General features: G+C 44.6%; 1 protein-coding gene across 3 annotated transcripts; it reads right to left on the bottom strand.

Moving 5' to 3' along the window:
- Positions 1-379: 379 nt before the first annotated feature.
- On the bottom strand, positions 380-13,262 carry LOC125984624 (kinesin-1 heavy chain). 3 transcript variants are annotated; one of them, XM_049746660.2, is made up of 26 exons: positions 12,876-13,261; positions 9,946-10,033; positions 9,811-9,884; positions 9,626-9,730; positions 9,504-9,552; positions 9,275-9,330; positions 9,113-9,200; positions 8,917-9,041; positions 8,509-8,613; positions 7,776-7,921; positions 7,539-7,687; positions 7,275-7,462; positions 6,675-6,743; positions 6,353-6,559; positions 6,012-6,155; positions 5,740-5,931; positions 5,548-5,665; positions 5,115-5,170; positions 4,927-5,036; positions 4,746-4,847; positions 4,493-4,553; positions 4,342-4,413; positions 4,117-4,221; positions 3,827-4,043; positions 3,410-3,551; positions 380-3,324 (listed from the first exon to the last, which is right to left on the bottom strand). In XM_049746660.2, the coding sequence occupies exons 1-26, from the start codon at positions 12,999-13,001 to the stop codon at positions 3,321-3,323; spliced, it is 2,898 nt and encodes a 965-aa protein (XP_049602617.1). In that variant the 5' UTR covers positions 13,002-13,261; the 3' UTR covers positions 380-3,320. The 3 variants fall into 3 exon arrangements, with proteins under 3 accessions (XP_049602617.1, XP_049602618.1, XP_049602616.1); XM_049746661.2 differs by having other exon boundaries at positions 5,740-5,928; XM_049746659.1 differs by having other exon boundaries at positions 4,927-5,170; positions 5,740-5,928; positions 12,876-13,262.
- Between the last annotated feature and the right edge of the window lie 565 nt (positions 13,263-13,827).

Below are 13,827 nucleotides of genomic sequence, written 5' to 3'. Positions count from 1 at the left end.
ACTTTTACAAATAAATATTAAAATAAAACCACAAAGGTGAAGCACTGCCGTCCGCTTCACAGGGGGTTCTGGTTAAAAGAAGTACAAAAATTGTATTTTAATATTCTAAATATAGATTTTAAATTAACACTACCAAAAAACAGAAATATAAATAAGTACAGTATAAATAAAAAGGGAAATGAACTCAAATACATTTGTAGGCTTCAAATTAGAAAATCTAAACTGCAAATTTGACATCATTAACCAATTACTGCAGAAAAGAGCAAAGAATACATTAAAATAAATAGAAAAATATAAAGTCCTACATTTTAAATTTTACATTACCAAGAGAAAATAATCAAATGGGTAGAATTGTCCAGAGAGGCACGGAGACAAGAGCTGAATGTGTTGACTGATAATTATTTAATCACACATACATTTACATCATGCAGTCAATCCAAAAACAAACAAAAAAAACGCACACAAAAAAACGGTGAGCTCGTCTGCGTCCATGTCAGAACCTCAACTTTGTGCCCCAGTTAGCCGGGAATGATCCAGTACCTTTTGTCCACGTATGGATTTACCCCCCATAACAACAACGACCCTTAAAAAATGAACCAACTATTACACAGTAATAAAAAAGTGGATTTTTTTTTCAGTTTTAGCTTTAATTTCAATTGAAGTTGATTGGGAGCCACAGATTTTCTTTAATTCTAGTCATTCATTTACTTTTCAATCTTTCCATTTCATATCCAGTTTTTGGTGGGAGGTGAAAGACAGCAGAATCATTTGGAGGTTCATGCTCAATTACTTGCTTCATTACAGAGGGAGGGGGGCGTGAGAGTCCAGCCTAAAGTGCGACTTGACTCCTAAATAGATGGAGTGCTTCCAAAGTCCATGTTGAAATATTTTCATCTTTAAATAAATGGATCGTGTTTGTTTTTTTGTATGGTAAATGTTACATGAGAATGTGTGTGTTGTACAGTGTATCTTACAGTATATATTGCACTTGCACGCGGTGTTGGCGTCCTCATGCTGTGATTACAACGCACTGAAGGAGTATTAGGGCCACACCCAAAGAAAAACCCACAAGTATAGGCAACAAGGAATATGAGCAAGGTACAGTGACACTTCAATATCTAATGGTATTTTTTCCAAGTCATTTTTCCGCATTTGTCCTATTTTAAGAAGTTATTTTTTGCCAGTCTCAGTTTTACCCCCCAAAGAAAGGCCAAATTTCATTTTTTTTTCCATTTGTATTTTTATGCTACTCATGCTTTAGGATTTTTTTCAGCTGAATTTTCAATTTTAAGGAAAAAAAAACAACAACAAAAAAACAGGAAAAAAACCTTGATCATGAAAATTTATGAAAATAAAAAATCTAATTTATCCCCTAATGTTTTTAAGAGAAAAATATTGAAAAAAATCTCAAAATAATTACTTCCTTGTGACTTATCAGCAGAACAATCCAATTTTTATTCTTGAAAAACCCTTCTGACATTTTTGGGGATTTTTTTTCTAGCGATGACACTTTTGTCCCTCGGATAAAAAGACTACTCCCCAAAGAATGACTAATTTGGAGTACGTATCTCACTTTTAAATGAGAAAAAACTTTTTCTTTTGAAAAAATACCTTTTCTCAAAATGGATTTTAAATAGCTCTTTATTCTCACAAATTTAAGCGCACGTGCTCATTTCTCATTTCCTTTAAGCGTGATCTTAATAGTCCTCTGTAACAACGCACTGGGGATTCACTGCGTCAAGGGCGGGGGGTGAAACATAACCCCCAAAAACAACGTTAAGATTAAAAAAAAAAAAAAAATCCTACACCTTTTTATTGAATTAAATAAAGCATCGCAATGACTTGGTTTGGATGCTGCATTTTGCCGAGTGATGCGTGAGCAGCCGTCCCCGCAAGTGGACGATGGGACGCATCCAAAACAGTCAAAGGAGCACATAAGACGCACAAAATGGCCGCAGTGGCTATAAATAGTCATCAAGATGGGTAAAAACACACACGTAGCTTTACAGAGTTAGCCTAGCAGGCCTTAAAATGCCTGGACTGGATCATCGGCGTCCGTTTCTTTTCCTTTCCTTTGTGACGCGACGAGTATACGGCTTTAAGTTAACCACAAAAAACAATTGGCCTCCACAGGTGTCCAGTTAAATACATCTACAGTACACGCTTGCACATCTTGACTTCTTTTTTTTTTTTTTTTTTCCCTCCTCCATGGCCATGTGAACAGCAAGTGAGTGGCGCGCTGACAAATTTGTATAATCTTTGTACAAGGGAAAAGACGCACAACAAAAAGAGTAAGGAGGACATCGAGCCGCTAGCCGGATTTCATATACGCGGCGCGACAAAAGGAGGTGGACGCTCGATTTCAATTCACTTCCTGGAGGGAGGTGAAAGATGAAAGAAATGTTGATGTTATGAAAGGAGCCGGGTGAGGCAGGGAGAAAAGGGTGAGGGCTAGAGAGAGAGTAGGTAGGGAGGAAAAAAGATGGAACTGAGGGATAAGGGAGGAAGGGAAAGAAGAGGAGAGGAAGGGTGGCTAGTCTGACAGGAAAGAAGGGAGGAAGGAGGGAACATCGATGAGAGTGAAAGGAAGGATGAAAGGCAATAAAGTTGGTTTAAGCAGTGGAAGGGTTATTGGGAAGGAAAAGATGCTGCCAATGTACTGTCATCTAAAAAAAGCATTTTGAAATGTCCACCTCCCATTTGGCCCACCATGTATAAGTACAGTATCTATATATTGATGTCATCCTTAGAAATTATCGCGGAGAAACCGGTGTGCTGCTAACGTACGAAATGTACAGCGTTGTTGCTTTTCACCTACAAAGCTACGTCTGGCTGGCCGCAGGATCTCTCCTTTTTGTTTTCGCCTTTTATTATTTTAGTGTTACATTCAGCTTGTGGGGGCGGGGGGGGGCGAGTCTGCAGGGCACAACTACTCACGCGACAACCACGTTGACAAACATGTGCCAAACAAAAAAAAAAGAGAAAAGAAAAAGGAAAGCTACACATTCAAGTCACGTGCAGTTTTTGCTGGCCAAGGCTGCTGCGGCTGTTCGAAACTGGTTGTATTGGATATTGTTATTCAACATTTTTTTTAGTAGCTTGCGTTGTAAATTCAATCTGTCGTCTGTTTGTTTTTGTGGTGACGGGTAAGCAAGCGGGTCGGAGCTGTACAGCCAGGAATATTTGTATATATTTTATAAATATTTATAATCCACACACTCACTCCTGGGCAGCTGGGAAGCTGTAATGGAATGACGGTGCCAGCAGGAGGTGCGAGGGGGGCGCGGAGGGTCGGCTGACCTTCGTCTTTCTTGCTCGCTTCAGCTAAAGAGAGATGATAGCAATGAATACGCGCAGACGGACAATAGCAGCATCAGTCACCAAATTTAAGAGGCATGGGTGGGCATACTTTCTGTCCGTTTTGGTGGGGGCCGAGCCACCGCCCCTGATGGATACCGTCTGGCTGTTCTGGTAGAAACCTCCCCCGCTGCGGTTGATGTTGGGATGGGTGGGGGATGCCACCGGCTGCTGCCCGGGCCGGATAGGTTTAGCTGCGGTGGTGGGAGAATAAGATGAAGACCACAACAACAAAAACTATACTATTGTTATGCTTTCTGTTAGCAATTTGAGTAAATTGGTTTGTGATATATTTTTATAGGATGCAAACTTTAAGAGTTTGGGCCACTTCTGCTGACAAAGCTTATTTTTGATTTTATTAATATATCTTCGGACATTTTCTTGAGTACTTTAACTAATTATTCTAACGTAAGTCTACACTTTGGAGACGATGTTTGCGTTACACAAATGATTTTTCTGCCCCACTGACCGATCTGTGCCGAGTGTCCCCGCCTGGCCATGTTCTTGGCCCTGACAGCCTCCTTGATGCGATCCACCTCCTGCTGGTAGCGCTTGCGGTCGCGGGCGGCGTTCTCCTTGGCCTCCTTCAGTGCAGACTCCAGCGCCTTGACCCGCTCAGCTGTAGCGCGAAGGCGCTTCTCCAGCTTCGGAAGCTCGCAGCGAAGATCTGCGTTGTCGCGTACCAGCTAGCGCCAAAAAACAAATTTGGATGATGGCGCTAGAGCTAATGGCGGACGTGGCGTATTTCACGCGTCGTACCTGTTTGTGAACCTTGGTGAGCTGCTCAAGATTGTTCTCAAGAAAGGATATTTTCTGCTTCTGGGCCGCGCTGCCCCCGGTGTCGTCCGAGTCCATCTCGGCACTCTGCACACAAACGGGAGAGAGCGTTGGCGTTACAATTAGCAATAGCATGTAAAGGCGACATGAGTTGGCTACTATTTAGCCTACATCCAGATCCTGCTGGCATCCACATATTTGTCTCACCTTTTTCACGCGTGTGGCCAAGTCCTGGACAAAGAGCTTCCTCAGGTTGTGCAGAGTCTGCAGCTCCTTTGCCTTGAAGGAAAAGAAAACATAAGGCAAGATAGACAGACGATTTTGAGAAAATTGAAACGGGCTGTGACTCCCAACTCACCACTGTCTCCTCCAGACCCTTTAGGTCCTGCCTGGCCTGCTCCCGCCTGTCCTGCATCACCCTGGATGGACATGCATAGTTGTCATGCTTCTCACATTTCTCCCTTTCTTTTGTTACATTTGGTGCTTATATTGTTACGAAAAAACAGCATTGTGCGGTCAAAATGCTCAAAGACAGCCAGTCTGAAAAACGAAGTTGATTCTCTTTGGTTGTCTTTGGTCAGTTTGACAGTCAACTGTGTGTGGGAACCTACGTGAGGTCGTGCAGCTTGCGGCTCTTGTCCTGGTCGGTGGACTTGAGCTTTTCATGCTCCACTCGTAGCCTCTCCTGCTCCAGCATAATCTTCTGGTTCAGGCTGGAAAATATGACAGTACAAATAAGCGGCGCGTCTCTTCTCCTAGAGGAGCGTCGGAGATGGCGCGGTGCTGTCTTACTCCTGCAGCTCGGTGATGAGCTTTTCCTTGCTGTCCAGTTCGTCCCTCAGGCTGCTGATCTGTTTCTGGTGAGCCTCGCGGTGAGAGTGGATCTGCTTCTCCACTGCTTCCTGTGATGCAACAAATGCTGCTTTTTGGGACGGTAATTGGAGAGAAGGCAGGTGATTGGCAAGAGCCGAGTCACGTACCTTGACTTCGTTGGCGGTCTGGATCTCGTTCTCCTTTTCCATGGCGTGGACTTTCTCTGCAAAGCAAAAAGGCAGACGTGTCACCATGACAAGAAAACCGCAGGGTTGGCATCTCCTCGACATCCGGCTGACATTTGCGATTACTTTTAAATAATTGGTGATGTATGACGAGTTGAAGTTTGGTCTATTTTTGCCTTTCTGTAGAGACTTGACTACTAAAAATGCTGAATGGCTCTCAAGAAAACGTTAGAATGCTATCTAAGTGCTACAAGATCTTGTCACAGACACGGAACCACAACATACGCAACAGCGACAACATTTGTTAAAACAACCTGAGAAAGAGAAAATTTCCATTCATTGCAAGTAATTTTAAGGAAAAGTAATTTTTGACGCTTTTTTTTTGAGTCTACTGTTAAGAGGATCGGAACTGCACCCTGTGCGCTGAGTTTGACCAGTTCCTCGTTGAGCGAGTCTACGTTCTCCTCTAGCTGCCTCTTCTTGTGCTCCACGTTCTGCAGGTACTCCGTCAAGGACTTGATCTTGGCCTCGTGCTTCAAAATGAGAGAAAGACCACTCGTTATTTCACAGTGCTCCGTTGCCTCTCCGGTTCGGTGGCGGCGCTCACCTGAGAGATGCGGAGCTGACAAGCGGCCAACTCTTTCTCGTTCTCGTCGATCTTCTTGTTGCTCTCCGACTGGGTGCCCTCCAGCTGCTTGCAGCGCTTCACCATGCTCTTCACTTCCGACTTCATCTTGCTGATGTACAGACGGGCCACCGTGAATTCCTCGTCGATGAGGCCGCTGCCACCCTCGTGCTGCTACAGGCATGGGGAATACGATGAGAAGGGCGGCTTCCGCAAAGATGGACAGGACAGGCTTCACTTCTGCTTCTCTTCACCTTAATGTCATTGCTGCCCACGGCGATGCCGATCTCAGCCAAATCTTTGAGAAGTGACGACATCATCTCCGTCACCCTCTTCTTCTGGTGGTTAGACATCTCCTTCACCTTCTGGAGCTCGGAGTCCAAAGATGACAGGATGGACTGCAGAGAAGAAGACTTCAGTAACAACTCCGCGGCTCCTCCGTTAAAGGAGACACAAATGGCTAAAATTTCACTTTTTAAAATATTTCCACGTCTGTGGAATGCTCAGCGCAGCCATTAAATGTGAAATTTCACAACCACGTGATTTGCTTCTTCATGAAAATGTGCCTACAATCAAGTTTTCAGGTATCCCTCACCGATTTCTGGTTGAGCTCCTCGCTGATAACCTCAAACTCTTTGGTCTTGTCCTCCACCTCCTGGCTCTTCTGATCGTAGTTGACAGCTAGCTCCTCCAAAGCCTGGAGCACCTCCTTTACCTCCTCCTTGGAGGCTTCATTTTCGGCCTGCAGGCGGTTGAGCTCGGCTTGCAGGTTCTCGTGGTCGCGACGTGATGATACCAGCAGCTGCCCGGAGAAAAAGTTGAATTTAAAAAAAGTACACACGCTGAGTGACAGCGAGCAAGAGAAAAAAAAAAACACCACACAGCTTGGACATTTGTTTGTGGACTACAGGGCTCACCTCCTCCTGGTCCAGCATCTGCTGCTTGAGCTTCTCGGCCAGCTGACTCTGCTGGTTGATCTCTTCATCCTGCAGAGATGCAGGCGTGCAGCCGCATTAGCATTCGCAGCGCGGCATCGCACTGCGGCCAAGGTGAGAGACAGCCGAGAAATTTGTATTTTCATTGATTACAACAATAGAGGGTGCCGCTCCACCATTGAAGGTGATCACTACATTCCTTTCCAAGCAAATGAAAATATTACACTTAGAGCACTTTTTTTTTTAAGTGAAAATTAAATTATGTAAGGTTAAAGATGTGTGGTTTTGTTTTGTTTTTCCAGTCTGGCATCACACAAATCTTTTGCCCTTAACTCTCGTTAACAGTCTGACGCGCGCTTCTTTTCAACACAATAGACACGAGGTGAGGTGCCCCAAGCCGTGACCCGCCGGCTTGATATCTACAAACACAGCATGTAATGAAGTGCGATAGTCATCTGGTAAAATAATTGCACACTCTCAAGCTTGATTTGAAGAAATAGGTACAAAGTGAACGCTTCAAGGTCAAATTATAACAAAAAACAGCAATACAGTTAAGAGACTTGAAGTTTTTTTTTTTTTTACCTTGTCGTCCAGCTGCTTATAGAGCTTGGACAGCTCAGCCTCGCACTTGTCCTTCTCCACGTCGGTGAGGCGCACACCGGGCACGTTGGGCGTGGACGCCGGCTTGTCGTTGAGGATGTTGTCGAGGGCCAAAACCTCGGCGTTGGCCTTCTCCTTGTCGAACTGCTCCTCCACTGGCACGCTCTCTCCTGGGACAAGGAAAAGTTGGCGTGAATACACAGATCTGCGCTCGAACCGACGAGAAAATAACTCCGTTCAACTCACCGTTCCTCCAGCGATTGAGCTCGTTCTCTAGCCAGGTGACAGTGTTCCTCAAGGTCTTGTTCTTCTCCTTCTCCCGCTCGTATTTCTGCTTCCACTGTTCCGCTGTCAGCTCGACGTTCACCGTCACCGTGTTCTTGATGGTCTTTGCTCTGTGAAGAAGAAACGGACAGAAGCCGTTTGAGGTTACAAAGCAGCCATTTGAAAGCAAATTTTTACTTTTATTTTGTTCTTGCTTACCTTTGTCCGAACATGAGGGTTGATTTGGTTTCACACTCGTTGTAGGAGGAAGGTGAGCAGCAGATGACGATTGTGGTGCGACAGTTGCCGCCCAGCGAGTCTTGAAGGATACGCGTCATCTTGCTGTCTCGGTAAGGTATGTAGGCCTTGGTGAAAACACACATTAGTTTAGTTTTTTTTTATGCATTACAAGTAAACTGGTGACCTTCTGCTTCTATTCGTTTGACAAACAGGTTTTATCCATCATATAAAATTTGGAGGTTTGGTGAAAACCACTGCAGAGTAGTGACTTCAATACTTCCTATTGTGTGTACACGTTTCATGTCAGAACAAGAGGCAGCTTCTTAAATGCAGTTTTTTTTTGTTTTTTTTTTAATGCTAACGTGTTGTCAGGGGGCAGTGGATCTTTGCACTCTGCCAATTATTTCATATTTGCTTATGCAGCAGGACGGCTGCGGACGGGTCAGGGAGAGGTGAAGGACAGCAGAGTCCCGACCCCACACTGCCAAGGTGGACAAAAGCAAAGCCGAGGGTGGCATTTTCACTTGGCTCATGCGTGTCGACATGTTCTAATTTACTGCTTTCACTCTTTTTGTGGTTGTCTCGTTGTTATATCTCAAGGACTTTGTTCGAGCTCCCGCTGCTGTGAAATGCGCGACATTGCATTGTGTTGTATTGTCTAATAAAAATGTGGTGGCATCGTTTCGAATGGTAATGAAATCACAGTACTTACCGTCCCTTCAGCCAGAGCGGAGATGACGTTCCCGAGAGACGACAGCGACTTATTGATGTTCTTGGCTTCATCCAGCACGGCTCCCTCCGCACCCGTTTTGCTGACCTGATGTGAGATTAGCATGAGGAAAATTCGCTAATATCGGCAGTAGCCAAATTGCCATGTGCTGGCCAGCCAGCATACGGAAAAAAATATTGTCATCTTGGCAATGCAATAATTGACATGCAATAATTGTTTAATTGGAATTGGACCAGTCCAGTCAGACATAGACCAAACTGTGAATCTCCATTCAAATAGTTGAACATTATCTGGGGTCATTACAATTAATTAGCTTGCTTATTTTGCTGCATGCAAAAAAGCAACCAGCACCCAGTCAGTCCAGGCTCAGTTCCACAAGCACCTGCGCACCTTTTCGCTACCGGCCAGATCCACCAGGTAGAGTTTCCCGCTCAGCTTCTGCTCCGTCTGGGTGTTCTCCTGCTTGACGTTGATCAGGAAGATGCTGTGACTCCTGGAGCTGTGCTCGTTCATGTCTAAGGAGCAGAGACGTTTGGCTCAGCGCCTCAGCACCTCAACGGGCGGGTCGAGGATGGGTTTGTCTTACTTGTGACTGCTACGTGTCTGTTGGATTTGCCTTCGTCGATCGTGTCCATGACCTCATCCGGACTGCAGACAAAGCGCTCGGTGCAGCCCTGCGGACACAAGAGCATGGGCTGTTTGGTCGCAGACTCGGGCCGACTTTAGAAACTTGGGTGCTGTGTTTTACCTTCACATAGGGTACTCGGTTTTTGTCTTCATGCACTGACAAATTGGTCTTTGACACTGGGAACAAAAAAGAGTGACTCAAAAACATACAAAAAATGTGCACGACTAAATGAGCTTTGTCATTTCATTTTTCTAAGTTGCAAACATCCAACTGTGCTCTTTGTTTTATGTGTGAGCGTCGCTTTGCAACCGCATGAAAAAAAAAAATTAAGAAAATCTGTCCCACTTACCATCCAACAGGTCCCGGATCTTATCTAAGTAAATTTCAAAATAGGAAACCTGCAAAGAGACGAAGATGATGAACGTTGAGCTGATTTGCGCCTGCATCCGAGCAGCTCGTCTGCCGACTTACTTTGATATGAAACTCCAGGTTCTCGTCCATGGAGTAGATGTAGTTGAAGATGTCCTGCACTATCCTGGGGATGATGCCCATGGCGTCTGTGTCGTGGAGGTTCCCCTGAGGAATCAGAGACACCGCAAGGTCATTTCAGAAAAAAACCCAGCTCTGTTTATTTACACATTTGTCTTTGCACGCACCTCCATGGTGTGCGTTTTCCCAGAGGACGTCTGGCCGTAGGCAAAAATGGTCCCGTTGTATCCCTCAAGAACATCTACGAGACGACACGAGAAGCGTCTTATTTTGATCTACTTTTTGGATGATTAGCACCTTACCTTTGACAATCTTCTGAGCGCAGGCATTGTACACTTGCTCCTGTGTCGTGCTGGACTGAAAGACTCGGTCAAACATGTACGGTTTGCTCTGGAAGACAAATAGGAGGGAATGAGAACTGCCTTCAAGTGCAAAGTGCATCACAAAACCAAATGTATTATTATCTGTGAAAACCTGCACGCAGCGAGAAAATAGACCACAACTGCCGAGCAAGAGAAGTTTTCGGGCTTTTAGAATTGAAAGTGACTTTGCTTTCGCCCGCCACGCATTCTGGTTGAGCTGTTTTCTGTCTTTTGAGCTCCTCATCTGCCAGTTGATGTTGGAATCGGCAACTTAGGTAAAAAGCATTTGGATGCGGTCTTCCAACCACAATCAAGAGCATGATAATCATAAGGGGTAAACGTAATTTCCAATCAACAAGCCAGAAGCAGAACATCTCTGGAGGTTTAAACTCCATGTTGAGTCATCAAGTCCACTCAGCTGGGTGGAGTTCCAACTGACATCATGCTCAAAGAAAATCCGGTCTGCGTGTACAGCATGACGTGAAGAGCGGATGAGCATATGAAACAAATGGTAATATGTAGTGTCATCCATCCGTATGTAAATCACTGGCCTATGATCATGGATTGTCAGTGCTGAGTGCAGAAACCAAATTGGACTGATGCACATTACATAAGCCATTAGACTTTGCGTTATTCCTGTGTGGCCGTGAAACATCAGTACAATGATTTGAAATCTTGTTCTAACAATTGCTTTACATGTGACCGAGTAGGAGAAAAACATTGTCACCATGTCTCAAATAATCTCAGGTGAACAGCCGCTCGCATGTCAAGCGCCGCTTGTCATCTTAACGGGCTGATCATTTACTTGCTTGGACGTAAACCTGACGGCTGCCAGCGCGCTGGGCCGCTATCTGCCAGGGCAGACGTCGGAGGTAAACAACAGCGCAAAAGCCGTTTTGTCAACTCCTTATTGTCGACGAGACCATTGGCTTTATCATCTACATTTGGGATTATGCGCTCAACATGAAAATATAATTACAGTGACAAGGAGGAGGCGGAGGCTTGTGCGAAAGGATTTCCCGATGGCTTTGCTGGTGATAGTGTTCACGTTGCACAATGGGAAGAAATCTCACTGGACTTTGTTGCTAGGCAGAACACTACACGATAGCTCAGCTCTTCACAATAGTCTCACCTGCACGCCGCACCCACCCAAATAATTTCCCACTTTCTTTGGCGTAGATTGCTGGCCCACTATTAGTCAGATGGCTCAAGTCATCCATCTTTGCGTTTCTCTCCAAATGACATTTTCATTCTAGTGAGGCTTTCATTTCATTAGCGTAATTTCAAAGTATTCAAATGGAAGGCGGGCAATTGACAAGAACCAAAGTCCACAAGAGCGGCAGCCAAGGCACTGAATGCTTAGCCACCATTTTATAGGCTGAGCAAATGCCAAACATTGAGATTGAAACACAATGTAGGAAGCTTGATGGAAAAGCTGAATGAGCGTGCTGCAGTAGACTTGAGCGGTCGTTATCCAGCCTTCCAGAGTGGCAAGCGCACAGAGACAACACTTAAAGCAGCAATGGAGGCCAGGCCAGAAGTCTAATCCAAGAGATACAGCATCAAAGGCTGAAATTTGCTATTGTGAGAAGTTAGTATTCTTTTTTTCTTTTCTTTTTTAAAACCCACAGTACGCAAAGTATCGCTGAGTGAACAATGCAATAAAATGGCTAATAGGAAAGCAGCTAATGGTATTTTTTTCATACACCAGCGTCCTTTCATTTCTGATATCAAATCATCTGTCCACCATTTATTTGTAAGGGTAATGTAAAATGAGTTTGAGAAGCTGGTATGGAGTTTGGGGGTGTCATGAGAGATAATCAGGTATGCCGGGGGAAATTATCCAATTTTACTTTACTGCTCTATTAAAACTAAAATAGCCTGAATAGAACTTTTCCCACCAAAGAAATTTGTGAGTAAACCAATGACCCCATCAATACTTGACTAGATATTTTTTGTGACATTTGTGTTAGGTGGTATGATTACTGTCACGTGTCATGTTTATCATTAGCAGCCTTTTTTGATTGCACAATATTGTAAGCTATAAGCCTGAAAAGTGCCACAAATCATGGAATTAGCATATTTCACTTGGACTGTTTTCAAGAGTGAATAATGTCTCCTGAAAAGAGTGGTAGCGTTCGATTTGCAGGTATCGATAAGATTCAGCGTCACGTGACAAATGACCTGCGTTAAAAAGGAGACAATTCCACAGACGTCATTGAACATTTTAGATCACTATTATCGCATGTTCTTCTTTCATTTAAACATAAATACAAACAATACATTCATTTCACCAAGCGTCTCGGTTGTTCAGTGAAGTAACTGGAGCAGCTAAATGCTACTTATGCTTTTCATTAAATAACTGTTAAGGTCGGTCAAGCTTAGCCCAAAGGCCGGCTAGTAGACAACTGTTGGCCACTATCAAATCAGAGCTCGGCCCCTGGCCACTCCAAATGGCTTAGCAATTAGCATTAGCCCCCTTTTGTAATGTTTACTGTGCGTAAGTAAGCGTTCTTATTGTACTGTGCGCTAACGCAGCTAATGTGGCTAACTGGCACGGTGTTGGGAGGCTTTGTTGATTGACAGCTAGCTAGCCGGGGCTGGGGCTAACAAGACAAACGGGCTGTCATTTAGGGTGACGCCATACCCAAAATATGGACTGGATACCAGATTGTAAATGTCGAATCCCGGTGACAGCTCACCGGGCGCCGGTTGCCTCTTCCTGGGCGACTCAAGCCTTCGAGCTAACAAGCTAAGGGCGCTAACTTCCCGTAACGTTACAAGACAATTAAAATGGCGTATCGGACTTGAGCCCGGGGGCCCCAGTTAATAGCGACAACAAACATCGCCTCGGTTGGCGTTGGACTCACCGAGATAATAACGGTGTCTTCCCCTTGGAACTTGGGAATGTATCGGTCTCCTCTGGTCACCTCGGAGCTGTTGAGAGGCCTAAAACGGCACATCACTTTGATGGTGCACTCCGCCGGGTCGGCCATCTTCCACCACCGCGGTGCTAGCCTTGAAACGTCGGCGGGGATCGAAGGCTCAGATTCAGCAGATATTATTTGAAAAGACTCTGTCCTGGGGGGAAGGCGAGGCGGAGCGAGCCCCCGCTCCTCGGTTCAGTCAGAAAAAGGTGATAACGCGTCGGGGCCTTGGAGACAAGCGGGCTTGTTTTCGCTCTCATTCAGTCCCCCCCGACTGTTAGGAAGCCATGACACCGGTGGATGAGTTCTGGCTGCTGGCTGCCTGGCCACCACCTCGTCCCCGCCCCCGCCCTGCCCGGGTGGATTGCCATGACGTCATTCCTCCTGAATGATGACATAAATTACATTGAAAAATGGTCACTCCGTTAAAAGAAATACAATAAAGTATAAAATATTAGTTTAATATTAGTAAAATATTAAATTAAAAAATTACATTGTACAGAAAATCCAAACTATAATGTAAACTAATTTAAAAAATACTGTAACATTAGGTTGAAGTATAATAAAGTACATACAAGAAATATGACCAAACTAAAATAATTCTAGATAAAATTAATAAGAAAGATTATCATGAAAGTGAGCGAGCAACTGAACATAGGTTCATTTTGAAAATGTTTCAAGCAGTGAAATAGCAGGGGTACTGGTGCTATTGTTAGGAGCAAAAGAGCAACTTTTCCATGTGCTGTGACTCAGTTGTTTGAGGAGCCACAGCCAAAAAATTCAGCAGGCGACAGAGCGAACGAGGGAGGACTCTATGGATTCTTTTTTTTCGCACCACTCCCTAAGAGATCATTTTCCTTTTGGGAAAGACCAGTTCTACCAGACTCGTTTGTGA

Source organism: Syngnathus scovelli, chromosome 17 (genome assembly GCF_024217435.2).
Source record: "Syngnathus scovelli strain Florida chromosome 17, RoL_Ssco_1.2, whole genome shotgun sequence".
In the NCBI taxonomy this organism is placed as follows: domain Eukaryota; kingdom Metazoa; phylum Chordata; class Actinopteri; order Syngnathiformes; family Syngnathidae; genus Syngnathus; species Syngnathus scovelli.
The sequence above is the reverse complement of the archived record's forward strand: the minus strand, read 5'-3'. Positions and strand labels throughout refer to the sequence as shown.

Bases quoted from the DNA above. Each gene is read 5' to 3' on its own strand.
- LOC125984624 (XM_049746659.1), bottom strand. From the start codon at position 13,001: ATGGCCGACCCGGCGGAGTGCACCATCAAAGTGATGTGCCGTTTTAGG. The intron at 6,744-7,274 runs GTAAAAAAAAAA...GCATCTCTGCAG, and splicing joins ATAAGCAGCTGGACGACAAG to GATGAAGAGATCAACCAGCA. The intron at 4,848-4,926 runs GTAAGACAGCAC...CATATTTTCCAG, and splicing joins CTCATCACCGAGCTGCAGGA to CCTGAACCAGAAGATTATGC.